At 39.6% G+C, this 18,586-nt stretch overlaps 1 protein-coding gene across 1 annotated transcript in view; it reads left to right on the top strand.

Moving 5' to 3' along the window:
• The first annotated feature begins 10,371 nt into the window (after positions 1-10,371).
• MEP1A (meprin A subunit alpha) overlaps positions 10,372-18,586 on the top strand; it is a 33,732-nt gene continuing 25,517 nt past the window's right edge. Inside the window, exons 1-5 of the mRNA XM_057700309.1 lie at positions 10,372-10,440; positions 10,527-10,551; positions 10,644-10,694; positions 14,299-14,339; positions 14,850-14,925. Coding sequence (XP_057556292.1) covers positions 10,372-10,440; positions 10,527-10,551; positions 10,644-10,694; positions 14,299-14,339; positions 14,850-14,925 — 262 coding nt within the window. The remainder of the gene's footprint in view (positions 10,441-10,526; positions 10,552-10,643; positions 10,695-14,298; positions 14,340-14,849; positions 14,926-18,586) is intronic.

The following is an 18,586-nucleotide window of genomic DNA, read 5'->3' as shown; positions in this document are numbered from 1 at the left end:
GGGCAGCTTAAAGAACAGAATTTTTTTCTCACAGTAATGGAGGCTGGAAAGTCTAACAAAATCGGGTTCTGGTGTGAGCCCTCTTCTTGGCTTTAGACGCCTGTCCTCCTGCTATCTCCTCACCTAGTTTCCTTAATGCTTGCATATGGGGAACAAGAAAGTGGACTCCATGGTATCTCTTCTTATATGATCAGCACCCCCCCCCATGACCTCATTTAACCTTAATGATTTCTTTAGAGATCCCATCCTCAAATACAGCCGCACTGGAGGTTAGGGCTTCAACATACGAATTTGGTGGGGGCTCCAGGCACATTCAGTCCCTGCCATACATCAAAGGGCCTGAATGAAGATTTAAGTGATTTAATGATGCTAAATACTGGCTCTGTTCTGGTTGCAGCTACAGGTCACACAAGGTGACTTTCTTTGCCCCTTAAGATACCTTCCATGTCTTTTGTGTTCATAGCCATTATCCCATTGGAATTGTCTACTGCAGGAAACATCTTTTCTGCTCTTGGTAAATGCATTATCACTTGTAGCACAGCATTTAACAAGGAATAAGAACGGACATTGCTTTGTCCATGTTATTAGTCCTCCTATCTCTCACTTTTGTGTTGTCTTCTGTAAGCCTCCAAACTGTAGCACAATTACTTTGCTTCCCTCTTAAAGAATTAGCTCTTGCGTTTTCAGGGTCTTCGGCTAAAGGAGTTCAAACCACCTTCACCTTTCTGTGACATGCTTTTAGAGGGTGGGAAAATTGGAGATCTTTAGTAATTATATTCCTTTAAAAACATAAAACTACTCAGTACATTTTGACTCAGCAGTTTTACTTAATGGAATTTGTTCTAAGGCAATAACTGAAAGTCCTTGCAACTGCAAACAGCATTGCCTGTGATAAGAAGAATCAACTGAAAATAACGTCCACACATAGCACAGGCTTGGCTAGTTACACCCGATTCATTCATTCAGTGAAATTATATGGAGCTACTGAGAAGTGTGTTGTTGAGGAATATCTGTCGACATGGGGAGACATTTATAAGCCAGTCTATAAACCTAATGTAACTAACATTCTTATAAGAAAAATAAGCATGGGGGAAAATCTAGGACATATACCAAGATGCTAGCAGTGGTTATTTTTGGTGATGGGATTAAAGTTAGCATTTTCCTACAGTGTCTTCCAACTTTTTGCATTGAATAAGCATTAATTATGAATATAGGAAAACCTATTAGACATGATCCTTTAAAAAGCTGAGGCATCCAAGGACCCACTGGGTTTTTGGTGGGGCTCTGCTTTGATGAATATCTGTTGGGGGGAGGATTGAGCACAAATGAACATTCTAGAGAAGAGTAATTTAGAAAAAATAAGTGTCATTCCAACTCAGTGACTCCTTGAGAGCTCTGGTGGCCGACATTTAAGTGGATAAAATTTTATATTATTATAAAATATGCATATATAAATAAGAAGCTGGAAGGAAACAGACTGTCAAGAATGCGATTGGTGGTAATTTTTTTTCTTTTTCATATTTTAAAATTTTTTTTGAAAAAAATTTGGCTTTGTTTGGTTTCTGTTGCTGCACGTGGGTTTTCTCTAGTTGTGTCAAGTGCGGGCTACTCTTTGTTGTGATGCACAGGCTACTCATTGCGGTGGCTTCTCTTGCTGCGGAGCGCGGGCTCTAGGAATGCAGGTTTCGATAGTTGTGGCACTCGGGTTCAGTAGCTGGGGCTCTAGGGCTCTAGAGCGCAGGCTCCATAGTTGTAGCGCACAGGTGTAGTTGCTCCAAGGCATGTGGGATCTTCCCCGACTGGGGCTCGAACCCGTGTCCCCTGCTTTGGCAGGCGGATTCTTAACCATTGGGCCACCAGGGAAGCCCTCATATTTTTAAATGGTTTAATCATTAAATGTTTCATAATGGACATCTTTTCATGTTATAAATGTTTTTGTTTTCCTGACACACTAAGTGAAGAGGCTGAACTCTCAGGAAAACTTACACTTAAAGGCCTTGAAACACAACATTGTAAAACAACTATACCCAATTAAAAAAAAATAAAGGCCTTGAGGACAAGGAATATGTAATATTCTTCCTGTTTTCTTCTCAGCATCCAGCATGGGACCAAGAGAATTTTGGTAACTGGATCAAATACCAGCTATTCATACGCCAAGCTGGGCTTTCTGTGCTACACATGTTTCTTCTTAGTGTGGATAGTGTAAACACTGGTGATTTATGGAACCATAAACTCAATAAAATGAAATAAAAATTGGTGGCATGAGAATTGCATTCAGAATTGGAAAGAGAATGTCTCCACTTCTTAGGAAAATAGTCAGCACTAAAGAAATAAACCCCTGGATGAGAATCAAGGAGATTTTCCGGACACACAGCCAGCATCAACTGCTTGTTTTGTTCTGTGACCAGGCCCCACGGATCCACCCTCAGCCTTTGTCGCTCATCCAGCCAGGCAGGGGACATGGATTTGCTCCTGAGGTAGGGATGTGTGTTCATTGGCAAAAAAGCTTCAGAAGGTATCATTTCCATTGGCTCAGCCACTTGTTGGTCCAAATACAAAACAGATGGCTGGTTCTCCTCTGAAACATGATGACACAGGACTCTAAAGCCCTGTGAGAGCCTCTGAGGCTGCCCTTCTTACAAGAAGATCAAAACCCAAAATGTTAGGAAACCTGTCAAATTAAACTCACGCTAGGCCTCTGAGAATCCAGATAGAATAGTCCTCAGTGAGGGAACGAGAACAATTAAGTTCCATACTTACATGGCATTCTGTACACGTTGGAAATTCTCTTGACTTAGCACTAAAAGAGGCGGAACAGGTCTCATGAGCCCCATATTATAAAAGAATAAACCAGAACATAGATTAGGTGTTTTGCCTGCTGCCATCTGGTATGTTAGTGGAAGGGGTGGGAAATGGACCCCAGGTTCCTAATTGTTTTAAGTCAGCTTTACTGAGATGTAACTTACCTACAATAAAATTCACCAATTTTAGCATACAGTTCCTTGAGGTTTTTTTTTTTTATAAAAAGCTCTTTATTGGAATATAGTTGCCTTAAACTGTTGTGCCAATTTTTGAGGTACATCAAAGTGAATCAGCTGTATTTATAGATATATCCCTATATCCCCTCCCTCCTGCGACTCCCTCCCACCCTCCCTATCCTGGCCCTCTAAGTCATCACCCATCATCCCAGTTTATCCCTTGAAGTTTTTTTTAAACATCTTTTTTCTTTTTTAATTAATTAATTAATTAATTAAATTTGTTGGCTGCACTGGGTCTTCGTTGCTGCACACAGGCTTTCCCTAGTTGCGGCAAGCGGGGGCTACTCTTCATTGTGATGCATGGGCTCCTCATTGCAGTGGCTTCTCTTGTTGCAGAGCATGGGCTCTAGGCATGCAGGCTTCAGTAGTTGTGGCACGTGAGCTCAATAGTTGTGGCACATGGGCTTACTTGCTCTGTGGCATGTGGTAACTTCCTGGAGAAGGGATTGAACCTGTGTCCCCTGCATTGGCAGGCAGATTCATAACCACTGCGCCACCAGGGAAGCCCCACAGTTCCTTGAGTTTTAACAAATTTATACAGCTGTGTAACCACCAACATAATCGAGATACTGAATATTTTTGTTATCCCTAAACATTTCCTTTTCCCCTTTGTAGTCAGTCTCTTTCTATTCTCGACCTTTGGTCCCTGGCAACTGCTGATTTGGATTCTTTTACAATAGCTTTGCCTTTTCTAGTATTTTATATAAGTGGAATCCCACAGCATATGGTTCATATCTGGCTTCTTTCTCTTAGCATAGCGCTTTGGAGATTTATTCATGTTGCTGTATGCACTGGTGGTACCATTCTTTTGAGTTGTGCAGTAGCATTCCTAGGTGACAGTGTCCTATTGTGATCTGTGAATACATCACAATTTGTTTGTCTGCTGACCTGATCCATCTTTACTTGGGGATCTAGTAAAGTACTGGTACATGTTTTCCTCCCCATGATATTCAACTCTGTCTAAGCTCCATGAGTGTCTGTCTGGTTCACAACTGTTTCCTCAATGCCTAACATAAAGCCTGGCACAGAGGATGCACCTAATAATAACTTTATGGATGAAGGAATGCATCGATGAACAAATGAACGAATGAATAGACACAATATGTTGGTGTAACTGAGCAACTGCCCGAGAAAGGGAAACACATCATTAAACTAATTTCTCTATTTTTATGTTTTTCAGGTGCTGAGTACGATCTATTACCTCTCTGAACTCAGCCTTTTATAAAATGAGGGCAACAGTTCTTACCTTATGGGATTGTTATGAGAATTAAATGAAACAGCCTATGTAAAGCATTTTACACAGTGCCTGCCACATAACAGGTGCCTTAAAAGTCATCAGGTTGTTATCATAATTATTGCTATTATTTGAATAGAAAGACAAGCCATTCAAGGAGGGGAATTTTGTAGAGGGTTACAAACTGCCCTTCCCAGAAATTTGATGGAAAAACCAAGGTGTGGCTAGGTTTCTTCCGTTCCTGGTGTGTGGCCATTTAGCCCATCTATTCACAGGGCATCAGTGGCTGACTTTCTTGCTTTCATGTCTATGCAAAGCTGTTCTCAGTAGCGTGCATTGCTTTGGAAAATGGCTGCCACTGTAATCTTTCCGCAGTGGTAATGAGAAAATAACTTATGTTTAAAAATTTGATTCAGCCTATGAACATAAACAGATCTTTTCCTAATTCAGGAAGCCTCCTGATTGACTTTGACCAATTACCCCTGGAATTTCCGATAATGCCCCCACACGGGCCCTTCTCTTACCTTCCCCTGGTGCTCAATCAGATTCTGGGTGAAGTGGCAGTAATGCAATTGAGCCTGAATGGACCTGCTGGCACTTGCACCAAACCAGTTCTGTGGTTTTCAAAGGGAAATGGAATTACAATTCCCATTTGTTTTCTAAGGGGGCTGAGACTTTTGTTCTCTGGATCAAGTTAGACGTACGACTTACCGTCATCTTGCTTCCATTAGATGACCTCAAAAGTGAATGACTTCCCAGGACAGAGAAAAATCCCCAAGCCAAGCCCCGTCTATTTCTTCTCCAACATCATCTCTTTTTGAAGAATTTCATCTGTCAACACTTGCCTGCCCGCCAGCCTGTAGCTCTGGTGTTATTCTCTGTGACCAACACTGTCTCCCTCCTCAAAACACTGCAGGATCCAAGAATCCTCAGATGATCAGGAAGGACTTTGTATCCAACGATTAAGTGGGGGTTTTTGTTTTGTTTTGTTTTGTTTTGTTTTGCAATTTTAGCCTGTTTCCTTGTACCCTAACTTCAGGGACAGTAGTGTTGAAATAAATTTCTAGGTGCACGGTGGAGCTGCTGTTGCCCAGGGTGACGTGTCAGCAAACCAAACTTTCGTGTTCTTGTAAATGCTCTGCTTGATCGTAAATGCAGAAAGTCCATTTGATCCCCAGATGCCAAACCAACTCTGGGGCCTACACTTATTTCCTCATTCCTTGGTCTTTCTAAATTAGGTCAGATATGCAACCCCAGCCGAACATGCCCTGTTTCCCTATTGCTTCTTCTAACTCTCTGCAAAACTTGCTTTTGTCCCAAATCCCTTGGGAAAAGTACCCCCCTGCTTGTGAGGCCTTCTACTCCCCCAGCCCATGAATTGTTTCTCCTTGAATAAAAGGCATCAAACTCACTACATAAATTGTTTTACTTTTGTCCTTTGACAGTAGAAAACAGCTACACCTCTTCTTCTTTAGAATCGTGTTTCCTTTCAGAGAAAAGCCCATCCCAATTGTGTCTTCCCTGTATTTTTATTCTTTTTTTAATTTTTATTGGAATATAGTTGATTTACAATGTTGTGTTAGTTTCTGCTGTACAGCAAAGTGAATCAGTTATACATATATCTATATCTATATCTATATCTATATCTATATCTATCTATATCTATATCTACGCTTTCTTTAGATTCTTTTCCCATATAGGTCACTACAGAGTATTGAGCAGAGTTCCCTGTGTTGTACAGTAGGTCTTTATTCATTATCTGTTTTATATATAGTAGTGTGTGTATGTCTATCCCAACCTCCCAATTTATCCCTCCCTGCTTTGTATCTTCCCTTTAATCAGCAATTTCTATGTTTCGTGTCTCCTCCCAGATGCCATGGTCCAACTTGCCCTCTTGGACAGTGATAACCCTTGTAATTAGCAGGGGTTAGAGACTCTCCCTGAAATCAGTGGGTAATCTTGGAGCTCTCAGCTGAGTCTGCTTTAATTTCAAGTACTCTATAAGGGTTCAATAAATAGGAAGAGAATTGGGGAAAAAATGAAGTAAGCTTCTTGTCTGATTCTTCCCCACCACATAAAAGATGGGTGACAATGCCTTCTTTACATCCTATAGAGGAGGAAATGCTGAAATCAAAGCCCACTGAATGCCCACCTGGACATAGACAGTAGCTTACCAAGGACCTCAGTGCCCATGAGAGGAAGAAGTCTTTGCTTGGTTCTCCAAAGGGGTCCACTAGGATGGGCTCCATACAGCCCCAAACAGAGCTGCTGTAAAGGTCAGTGGGTCTCATGTTTTCCAAATAGGGCTCACCTTCATACTTGTTAAAAGTGTGGGTTCTCCAAAAAACAGGGGATGTATGTATATGTATAGCTGATTCACTTTGCTGTACAGTAGAAACTAACACACTATTGTCAAGCAACTATACTCCAATAAACTTGTTTTTAAAATGTGGGTTCTTGAGCTGCACTCCAGAAAGGCTGTTCCCATAGGTGTTCTTGAAGTGGATTTCTTTCTGCATTGAAAAATCTCTAATTCTTCATATCTAAAATGCCCCTGTTAGGAAACTGGAGGCTGCTATGATCTTTTGATTTTTCTTATAAAAAGGGAACCAGGGGAAGCTACCTAATAACCACACTCTAAGTGGAAGCATTTGGTTAACATAAATTCACTAGACCCCTGTTTACTAAAGTGTATTCCACAGACTATCTGCACTGGGATCATGGGGGTACATATTAACAATGCCGATTCCTGGTCCTCACCCTCTGACCTGCACCAGAATTCCCCTGCCCAAGGCCCAGGAATCTACTTTAACAAGCTTTCCAGGGGATTTTTGAGACTCTATAGCTTGGGAACTGCTTCCCTAAAAAGCGAAGTCTTCTTAGTAAACTTTTGGAGATGGAGCCCTGGAGTAGATGGGGCTGTGTCTGGTGTAACTTGATGGTGAAGGCCTCACCCCTGGGCTGCCAGGGGTCAGGCTGAGGTAGAGAAAGCTCTCTAAAAAATTCAGGTGGAATTTCAGGAGTATCACCAGGAGCCATGTGATGTTGAGCAGATTTCTTAATTCTTTTAAATTGAGGTAGAGTTGATTTACAATGTTGTGTTAGTTTCAGGTATACAGCACAGTGATTCAGTTATGTATATATATATACACATATATATTCTTTTCCCTTATAGGTTATTACAAAATATTGAGTATAGTCCCCTGTGCTATACAGTAGCTCCTTGTTGGTTATCTATTTTATATATGGTAGTGTGTATATGTTAATCCCAAACTCCTAATTTATCCCTCCCAACCCCTTTTCCGTTTGGTAACCGTACGTTTGTTTTCTATACCTGTGGATTTATTTCTGTTCTGTTGATAAGTTCATTTGTATCTTTTTTTTTTTTTGATTCCACGTATAAGCAATATCATTATCATGTGATATTTGTCTTTCTTTGTCTGGCTTACTTCACTTAGTATGAGAGTCTCTAGGTCCATCTATTGCTACAAATGGCATTATTTCATTCTTTTTATGGCTGAGTAATAGTCCACTGTGTATATATAGAGAGAGATTTTTCAGTATATAAAATGGGGATAGATACTGCCTACTTCATAGAATTATTGTCAAGGTTAAGTAACTGTACTTTAGATCCTTGGAATGGTGCCCCACCCCACCCCTGTAAACATGTCAGTTGCTGCTACCTGCTGCTTCTGTTATAACTGTTATCACTATATGCATCTCCACGATCTTGGGTGGGGGTCAGCTCTCTAAAACTCAGGGGCCAGTAACTTATGCCCCTTTACTTGTTTTGGTCAATAAAGTTTTATTGGGATGCAGCCACACTCATTCCTTTACACTAATGTCTGTGGCAGCTTTCCAGTTGCAACAGCAGAGTTCAATAGTTGCCACAGAGACCACATGGCCTGCAAAGCCGAAAATATTTACTTTTTCAACTTTTCAGAAAAAAATTCGCGCAATTCTTCTTCTAAATGCCTTTGAGCCCTGGTGAAAAGGCTGATTGCTTGGAGGAACAGCAAAGGCAGCTGTGGTAGAGGTGAACAGCTGAAGACAGAGCTCTGTGAGTGAAGCATAAAGAACAGGCTCGGAAAAGAGGATAGAAAGTGGAGGAAGCAGAAGGCAGAGGACATTCATGAGAAGGGGTTGGGGTGAGAGGACGTTGCCAGCCTCCTACCTCAGTCTCCAGCGAGTCTGACCTGGGCTTTTGTGAGGCTGGAGTGTGTCTGGCAACACTTAGGGGAGGGTTTTCCCTCTTTCCACCTGCTGATGGCTTTCTTCTTCCAGTCTTCACTCTGCTTCCTCAGCTGGTCGATTTGTAAAATGCTCTCACCGAGCTCAAAGCACATCAACTACATCCGATACCTTTAAAAATGGTATTTCACTGTATTTTACCCAATGCGATCACCAACTGCCTACTATGTGCCAGGAACCAGGATACATACAGAAAATAAAACATGGACCTTGCCCCGTGGAGTGCATAATCTGTCTTTTAACTGCAAAGCTATAAGCCCTTCAAATCTAAAGCTTGAGGCTCTAGCCTTGCTCACTTGACACCCTGGGGCAAGAAGTGCCTGGGGTTGCAAACAACTGGTAACTAATTAACACCTGCAATCAAGATCATAAAAAGAAACTCACCAGGAACAAGCTATATCTGCTGAAGACCTATGCTCCCACTTGGCGGTTCCGCTGAGCAAAGAGGGCTCTGAGCTGTTTTCTTACTGCCTATCATTTGCCAGAAGGCTGTGTACATGGCTAGAAAGAACTATAGTTTACTGAGTACTTCCTATGTTTCTGGTACCTGTGGTTTGCAGTAGTTGTCTCACTGAATTCCTACATTTGACTAGTGAAGTAGGTACCAGTCTTGTTTTTACACATGGAAAGCAGATGCTCAAAATGCCACACCTGGTCGATGGTAGATGTGAGATTCAATTTCCTATCCATCTGATTCCAAAGTCACCATTCGAGTATACTGTGCAGATAGGTCTAAGAAGGAAGGAAAAGATCATCTGGCTGGAAGCAACCTAAATATCCATCAACAGGTGAATGGATAAAGAAGATGTGGTATGTATGTGTACATATATATATATAATGAAATATTACTCAACCATAAAAAAGAATGAATAATGCTACTTGCAGCATCATGGATGGACCTAGAGATTATCATACTAAGTGAAATAAGGCAGACAGAGAAAGACAAATATCATACAATATTGCTTATATGTGGAATCTAAAAAAAAAAGGAAACATCGAACTTATTTACAAAATGGAAAGAGACAGACATAGAAAACAAACTTATGGCTATCAAAGTGGAAAGGGGAAGGGAGGGAAAATCAGGAGGTTGGCATTAACATATATATATATATATATACACTACTGTATATAAAATAGATAATCAACAAGAACCTACTGTGTAGCACAGGATCTATACTCAATATTTTGTAATAACCCATATGGGAAAAGAATCTAAAATTTTATATGTATATGTATAACTGAATCACTATGCTGTACACCTGAAACTAACAGGATATTGTAAATCAACTATATTTCAATTAAAAATTAAAAAAGACTTTTTATTATAATAACATTGAATTTATAGACTAATATCAAACTAATGACCATCTTTATTATACTGTCTTCCCACCCATGAATATTTCATATTTAAATATATATGTATATGTGTATAGATAGCTCTTTCTTTTGTTCTTCAATAATTGCTTTATAACATTTACATATAACTCGAATTCACTTTTATTAGATTTAAGTAATTTATGATCATTTTATAGATTATTTTTATTTTTATTGTGAAATGGATCTTTTACCTATTATATTGTATGAACAATTATTGCCAGTGTATAGGAATGTCATTTATTTTTATATGCTTATTTCAATATTAACTTTTTCAAACTTTTCCCTGGTCTCTGGAAGCTGAGCTTTTCTGTTAAACTTAGTATGTGTCCTCAAAGGAGGCAAAGACATTTTCTTTGACGACTTCCATGCTACAGAACACATGTAAGGGTCAAAGTTTCTAACATGATAGCTAGAGCAAGGTCCAAGTACTTATCACAAGGTGTCTTTGCTAAAATCTGTTCACTTGCAAAAATGATTTGGACTAGATCCGCTTGCATTCTCTCTTTCATCTTGTTTTTTGTCCACATAGCAGCTGTATCGGTAAGTAGAGTTCTGCTCTTCAGGGTGTTTAGAAATATTAATTCTAGTATATGTTATCCATTTTCTGTATATTTATTTCTTTTCAGATTAAGCATTTTTCTAAAGGAAATGGTAAGAACTAATTGAAATGCATAGAGTGTTTTCTGAACTTTCTCTCTTTCGTTCAGCAAGACTGGTAACAATTTTTTCCCTACTTTTAACAGTACATGATGGAGAGTTTGATGAACAGAAGGATATTTCAGAAATCAACTTAGGTGGGTGTAATTTCTGCCATTATTAATGCCTTTATATAATTTAAAATCCTGTGATAAAATTGCTGAAAATCTCTTAAATTTCATAGTACGGTATTGAGTAAATTGAGGAGAGAACCATTCATTGGTGCCTCATTAGAATTTGCAGAGTTTCTGAAAAATGGAAATGTGGGAAGACAATAATGTTAGACTGAATCTTCTAGAACTAGTGAGTGCTCAGTGAATCTAGAAATATATAACAAGATTTCTGTTTATAAAAAATTCACTTTTCCAGTTTTCATTTTGAAAAAAAAAAAGGGCAAAATGGGTAATTAGTTTACTTGCTAAAGAAAAATATAAGGGATATGCCTTTGGTTATATTTAATGGGGAGAAAACCCCAGTCCCTTTACTGGTCCATCACGTTCACTAACAACTGTTTGCTTCGGACTTGGAGAAGAGTGTAGACTGTCTCTGTTCCGAGATCTTGTCCACAAACACATGGTCTCACCCATTACTGAGAGGAGAGAGATGCCAAGTAATTGTCTCTTGAAGAAATCCATTGGTCTCACCCATTACTGAGAGGAGAGAGATGCCAAGTAATTGTCTCTCTTTTCTCTCTCTTGTCCTGCCTCTAAAATGAGGAAGAAGCCGCGACATTCTGGGTGTCTTTGGTTAGAACTGGTGGGAAACAGAGGTTCTATATTCATGATTGTAAATACCTTATAGCTTACAAAGCGTTGATAGCCAATTGTATATTTATTTGTCAAATTCTATAGTGGGGCGAGTGCTGTTTACATTTTGCAGGAAGGAACGGGAGGCTCCTTTGGGTCAGAGCGACTCACCCAAGATCACAGATGGCAGTGGTAGAGCTCACCTCCAGGTCTTTTGACTCATAGCGTAATAGCTCAATCCTATGTGAAAACTGTAAAACTAAAAAACCCCATACCTTAGGGGTAAATTTCTCTGGCTTTGTCCCATTTACAGGGAAGCCAGGCTAGGTGATATTTAATATGGAAAAGCTTGAGAATGACTGCAGGGGCAAAGTAGAAATCACTTAGGGAGGTACATGGGTGAATGGGTCTCAAGACTTCAGTGCCAGGCAACAAATGACTTCTGTTTAAAGTCAGCAGGTCAAGGTGTCTGTAATTCAGAGATCTGCTGTATGTTAAAGGTCCCGAGGAGGAAAGCCTTGGGGTCTTAGAGCAGTGCTTCTCAAACTTGAGCATCAGAATCCCCCTGTGGGCCTGTTAAACACCGATTACATTAGATTTATTTCCCACCGATTAGGGGTGCTCTAAAACATTGAGGCTTTTCTGCCTCAGGAACTTTCTATTTGCTGTTGTCTCTGCCTTCAATCCCCTCCCTTCACTTCCCACTTCACTAGATTTCTGCTTATATGCCACTCCTCACGAAGGCCTTCCCTGACCACCCTTTATAAATATCAACCCCCTTCACCTCAGCACTCTTTCCCTTCTTACTCTGTTTTATGGGTTTTTTTTTTCCGTGATGCTTTTCACCGTCATCCACACTTTACATTTATTTATTTATTTGTATTCCCTTCCTCTCCAATCAAGAATGTCATCTCCCCAAGGGCTTTGTTTTATTCTCTGCTATCTCCCTAGCATCTAGAAAATGTCTAGGACACCTTAGGCACTTAATAAGCATATGCTACATGAACAAATTGGGTAGTGAGTAGTCTGGGGCTTGCTTTCAATGGATCCGTACTTCTTGGTGAAGTTCTCCTACCGCACTCTCTCACTTCTCTGTGACCCCATCCATGCTGACCAGCCCTTGGGGCCAAGGTCCCAGTGAACTTGTTCACATTGCTCTGGAAGAGCCCTTTCCTCACCTCCATCCCTAATCCACGTCAGGGGTCAGGAAATGTGTAATTTTGCTCATGACAAGAGTATGGATGGAGCCGCCCGTGGTAGCCCTACTGAAAAGGCAATTCAAATCCTGGGTCCTGCTGCCTGGGGGGCAATGGTGTCATTGCTGTTTGTTGTTGTTTAATTGTGCTGTTATATGACTAAGTTAGGGTCCTGAGGTCAAGAAAATCTAGGAAATATGTGTGGGAAGAAGGGAGTGATGCAGGGACAGCCCTAGTTAGTCATTAGCAAGTGCAACCAGGAAGCCTCCTCATACTAACACCTCCAGGGGTCATTACAGAGCTAGAACCCAGCTCCTGAATGAGCCATACATAGACTTTGCCAAATGAGACCATTGTTTCCATATGAGATTGTGGTGATTGTCCTCTAGTTTGATTTCCCAGCTGTAAATCAGGGGCTCTTCTCAGAAAGAAGTACAATCTGATGATTCTGAAGTAGTGTGCGCTCTACAGGGGAGGCTGCTTGTCAAAATTTAGGGTTGTAATAAGAAGTGGCATTCTTTTAAATGTTTTCTCACCAGGATCTTTCCTTTCAAGGATCTTATTTTCAGAAAGAGTCTGAGGCGAATGCCATCAGGGAGAAAGTATATTCTGCTAAGCTCCTGACAGCAGATGTTTGGAGCTATGGTTTTGAATGGATCTACCCATATTTGCCAGGTCTTCTTTATTATTAGGGCAAATATTTATTATTGATTATTTATTAGGACAAATATTATTTCTTATTATTAGCCTGAGCTTGGCTTTGGAGGGCACCATTGTTTTTCATGGGGAAGCACAAAGTCAACCTGTTTAGCTAAGGTGGGGAAGAAGGAGAGTATTGGGTTGGCCAAAAACTTTGTTCAGTTTTAAGTAAAAATAAAAGACATTTTTCATTTTCACCAAGAACTTTACTGAACAACATATTCATTAACTGAGTGAACTTTTTGGCCAACCCAAAACAACAGCAGAAAGGACCCTGGATGGGAAGTTGGAAGTACTACAGCTCACTCATCTGCAGACCACCTGGTATCTCACTTCTTGTCTCAGGAAGTTCCATTTTGACCCCCAAGGTGAGAGAGGCTTGCAGTCAATGACTGAAAAGTTTCCATCTAACTTGTCTCTTACTTTTAAGATTCTTGGACAAAATTTCTTTTTTTTTTTTTTTTAATTGAAGTATAGTTGATTTACACCATTATATTAGTTTCAGGTTACAACATAGTGATTCAATGTTTTTATAGATATTACTCCATTTATAGTTATAAAATATTGGCTATATTCTCTGTGCTGTATAATATATCCTTGTAGCTTATTTATTTTATACACAGTAGTTTGTACCTCTTAATCCCCTACCCCTATCTTGCCCTTCCCAACTCTTTTTCCTATTTCCACTGGTAACCATTAGTTTGTTCTCTTTACCTGTGAGCACATTTCTGTTTTGTTACATTCACTAGTTTGTTTTATTTTTTAGATTTCACATAAAAGGATAACATAGAATACTTGTCTTTTTCTGTCTGACTTATTTCACTAAGCATAATACCCTCTAGGTTTCTTGTTCCAAAAATGACAACAGAGGATGTGACAATATATGATATTTATTGGCTATTTACATTTGCTCAATTAGAAGGAATTTTTGCATTGTTTCAAAAAGTTTCACCACATAAAGATTAATAACTATAGGCTTACAATAGAAAAGACTCATTTTATTCTGAGGGATGCCTTTTAGTAATTCTCATTCTAATATTTTTCTTAAAATCCACATCTAGCTGCAGGCTTGGACCTCTTTCAAGGGGACATCCTCCTACAGGTGAGTACCTGCTAGTGATACAATAACATTCCCCAGGACTGGCTGTGTAATAGGACAGTGAGCCTCTGCTCTGTGTCCAGCCCTGTGATGGCCACTGTGGAGATAAAAGAATCTCATCTATAACCTGTATCCACAAAGACTTCCACTGTGGTCATTGGTAACAAAAACAGATGAAAACATCAGCAAACAGTACAAAAGAATCTATAAGTATTAAATTGTTGTCCACTCAATTTTCCTAATAAGCGAAGAATGAAAGAGAAGGAAGTCCACTGCCACATTGAAGGTGGCTATTTCCATTTTGAGGAATTGTAGGTCTCCTTTATTTTGTTCCTAATAATTTCTCTGGAATTTTCCAAGTCGTCTATAATGAATGTCTATTGTTTTATAATCAGAAGAAAAAAGGACTAAACTGTTTGAATTGTGTGACAGATTGTTTGTGGTATGAGAGTTTAGAGAAGGGGGAGGCCAAGGAGACCAGCTGTCCAGTTACCTTTGCCTTTGTTTCTGCAGAAATCCAGGAATGCCCTGAGAGACCCCACCACCAGGTGGAAGTTCCCCATCCCTTACATTCTGGCTGACAATCTGGGTAATATTAATTGTTCTTCATTTGGAGCTTTGAGCTTTTGTTCCTCTTTCTCCCCTCTCCTCCTGATCATCAGCTTCAGACTTGGAGTAACTGCCTACATATAAGAGGGTTTCTAAGCTCTGGCGATTCTTTATCTCATGGTCTTTATCCCATGGCATGAAAGTCATGATGTTACATTGTAACCTGTGTTGTTTAACTAGTCTGAGATACAGAGCATCAGATAATGATTTTTAAAATGCAGAACACACTGACATGTTAATCAGGCCAGGAGCAACACAAAGAACAAAAATGAAAGACAAATTGACATCACAGCAATGAAAAATGTGCACTTGAGATAATAGTTTGTTCAGGTGGATCTAAATATGGTACCAAGATACTGGTTTCAGCATGTTGATTTCTTCTCTTTCTGTTGCAAGACAAAGGTGTCACACTTTTGAGAAATAGAAAAGACTACATTTCATATGTTCATCACCTTTGTTCCCCGGTTTTAAAAATTTCTGTTCTTTTCTCTCTCTTAAGATAAAGGACAGGATCGGTTACATTTTGCTCATTGTTGGAAATAGTAATTGGTGGAAATAAATAAATATTAGAAGGCACGTGTGGACCCTGGCTGACCTCAAGCAGCTGACGGACAGCTCAGCAGCCAGCGATGATGCAATGCCTGTTTGGGAAGCCCATCCTCTGTTGATGGGGAAGATTCCAGAGGAGAGAGGAAGCTAGGACAATGTTGCTCAATTTTAATGAGCTGCCGAGCTGCTCGCACTCTCAGGAGACTAGATTATGTTTCAAGATTTTCCATCACTGTTATCGGTGCTGCCTCCCGTGCCTTTTCTGGAGAAGAGCTACATGAAAACACATGCTGTTGCTCTCAGTTATTTTATGGGAAACTGAGCTGAGTTGTTTTTCCCTAGTGTTTGCCAGCCCCGTTGCAAATTCAAGGGCCGTCCCTATTTATTGGAATGTGATTTAAGAAACATTAACTTTGAAAAGGGATTTTTTTCCCCATGACGATTTTTCTTCCTGTTTGTCTCACCTGTGCTATCCCCTTCCTGTCAAGACATAGATATACTTGATGAATCTATGAGGGTGAGTCAAAAATTATCGGCACTCTGATTATACTAAAATGTCTATAAATTCTATAGCCAGAGTGCGGATAATTTGTGACGCACTCTCGTATTATGTGCCAGGCGCTGCGGTGCCTTGACCTGATATTTTATTTACCTTTTACCAGGCCTCCCTGAGGGGTAAGTCAGTGCTCCTCAGACTTCAACGTGCAGAAGGGCCCGCTGAGGATCTTGTTAAAATGCAGAGTAGGTCAGAGGTGGGCCTGCGATTCTGAGTGTCTAATCAGCTCCCAGGTGATACTGATGCTGTTGGTCCCCTGGCCACACCTTGAGTAGCAACGTCTCCTTAGCTGCAAGGCAGGTGACAGATGAATAGACAGCAAGGGTGAAGACAGGTGGCCTGAAATAAGGTAGCAACTGTAAGGATACAGCGGTGGCTCTCAAGTAGCATCACATGAGAATCAACTTCAAGTTAAAAAAAAAAAAAAAGAGTTCAGATGCCTGGGCTCATGCCATTGCAAAAAGCAAAACGTTCTAATTAGAGTTTGGTATTTGTATAAATTCCTTTGTTAAAGTTAAATTCACACAGAGTGAAATATACAAATCAGGCTTTTGATAGATGCATAAACTTATGTAACTCATACTTCCCATAGTCTAGACAGTTCCCCGTTCTCTTTTCCAGTCCTCCCCAATAGACAACTACCATTCTATTTTTCTCCCCTCTAGATGAGTTTTACCTGATTTACAACTGATTCACAGATAAATAAAATTCCATAGTATGTTCTCTTTTGTATTGGGCTTCCTTTGCTTACCATGTTTAAAGTTTTCTGTATTGTGGTGGGCCAGTAGTTAATTCTTTTTTGTTACTCAGTAATATTCCTTTGTCTGAATATATTGCAACTCTTGATGCATTTTTGCGTTGCTGAATGTGGGGTCGTTTCAACTTTGGAGTCGACTATGAGGAAAGCTGCTGTAATCATCCTTGTACAAGTCTGTGTGGATATATGTTTTCTATTTATCTCGGGTAGATGTCTAGGAACAGCATTGCTTGATCATATCGTAAATGCATGCTTAGCTTTATAGGAAAATGCCAAATAATCTCCCAAAGTGACTGTGCTGTTTTTCACTCTCACCAGCAATGCCTTTGTCCCACTGGCTCCATGTTCTCCCTGATATTGGTGGAGTTAATCTCTTTAATTGTAGTTGTTCTAGTGGTTGAGAAATGGTATCTCACTGTGATTTTAAATTGTTTCCCTAATGACAAATAATATTTAGCAGACTTTCATATGCTATTGACTACTTATGTATCTTCTTTGATGAAGTGTCTATCCAATTCATGATTTTTAAAATTATATTGCTGGTCTCTTCATAATTTGTAGGGAAACTTTCTATATTATAGATAAGTTGTGTCAGATATATACATAAATATATATATATACACATACGTAAAATGAATATTTTCTCCCAGTCTGTGACTTTCCTTTTTTTAAAAAATGGTATGTTGATCTTCTTAATCTTTTCAAAGAACAAGCTTTTGACTTGTTGATTTTCCCTTCCTTCTCTGCTCTCTGTTTTGTTGTTTTCTGCTCTTATCTTTATGATTTCCTTTCTTCTATTTTTTCAGGTTTAATTTTCCCTTCTTTTTTTATATTTAAGGTGGAAATTTCTATCGTTGATTTTTTTTAAGAACTTCTATTGAGATACAGTTAACATACAATAAACTGCATATATTTAGAGTGTACAATTTGGTATTCCAACCTCCCAATTTGTTCCCCCCCCAGCCCTCCCTGCTTTCCCCACTTGGTGTCCATATGTTTGTTCTCTACATCGTGTCTCTATTTCTGCCTTGCAAACTGGTTGATTTGTACCATTTTTCTATAGTCCGCATATATGTGTTAATATACGATATTTGTTTTTCTCTTTCTGACTCACTTCACTCTGTATGACAGTTTCTAGGTCCATTCATGTCTCTACAAATGTCACAGTTTCATTGCTTTTTACAGTAATATTCCATTGTATATATGTACCACATCTTTTTTATACATTCATCTGTTGGTGGACATTTAGGTTGCTTCCATGTCCTGGCTATTGTAAATAGTGCTGCAATGAACATTGGAGTGCATTGTGTCTTTTTGAATTATGGTGTTCTCTAGGTATATGCCCAGCAGTGGGATTGCTGGGTCATATGGTAACTCTATTTTTAGTTTTGCAAGAAACCTCCATACTGTTCTCCATAGTGGCTGTATCAATTTACATTCCCACCAACAGTGCAAGAGTGTTCCCTTTTCTCCACATCCTCTCCAGCATTTACTGTTTGTAGATTTTCTGTTGATGCCCATTCTTACTGGTGTGAGGTAATACCTCATTGTAGTTTTGATTTGCATTTCTCTAATAATTAGTGATGTTGAGCAGCTTTTCATGTGCCCCTTGGCCATCTGTATGTCTTCTTTGGAGAAATGCCTATTTAGGTCCTCTGCCCATTTTTTTATTGGGTTGTTTTTTTGATATTGAGCTAGATGAACTGTTTATATATTTTGGAGATTAATCCTTTGCCTGTTGATTCGTTTGCAAATATTTTCTCCCATTCTGAGGGCTGT

The sequence above is a fragment of the Hippopotamus amphibius genome, chromosome 11 (assembly GCF_030028045.1).
Source record: "Hippopotamus amphibius kiboko isolate mHipAmp2 chromosome 11, mHipAmp2.hap2, whole genome shotgun sequence".
Lineage (NCBI taxonomy): Eukaryota > Metazoa > Chordata > Mammalia > Artiodactyla > Hippopotamidae > Hippopotamus > Hippopotamus amphibius.
Note: the sequence above shows the minus strand (reverse complement) of the source record. Positions and strands in the feature narration are given on the sequence as shown.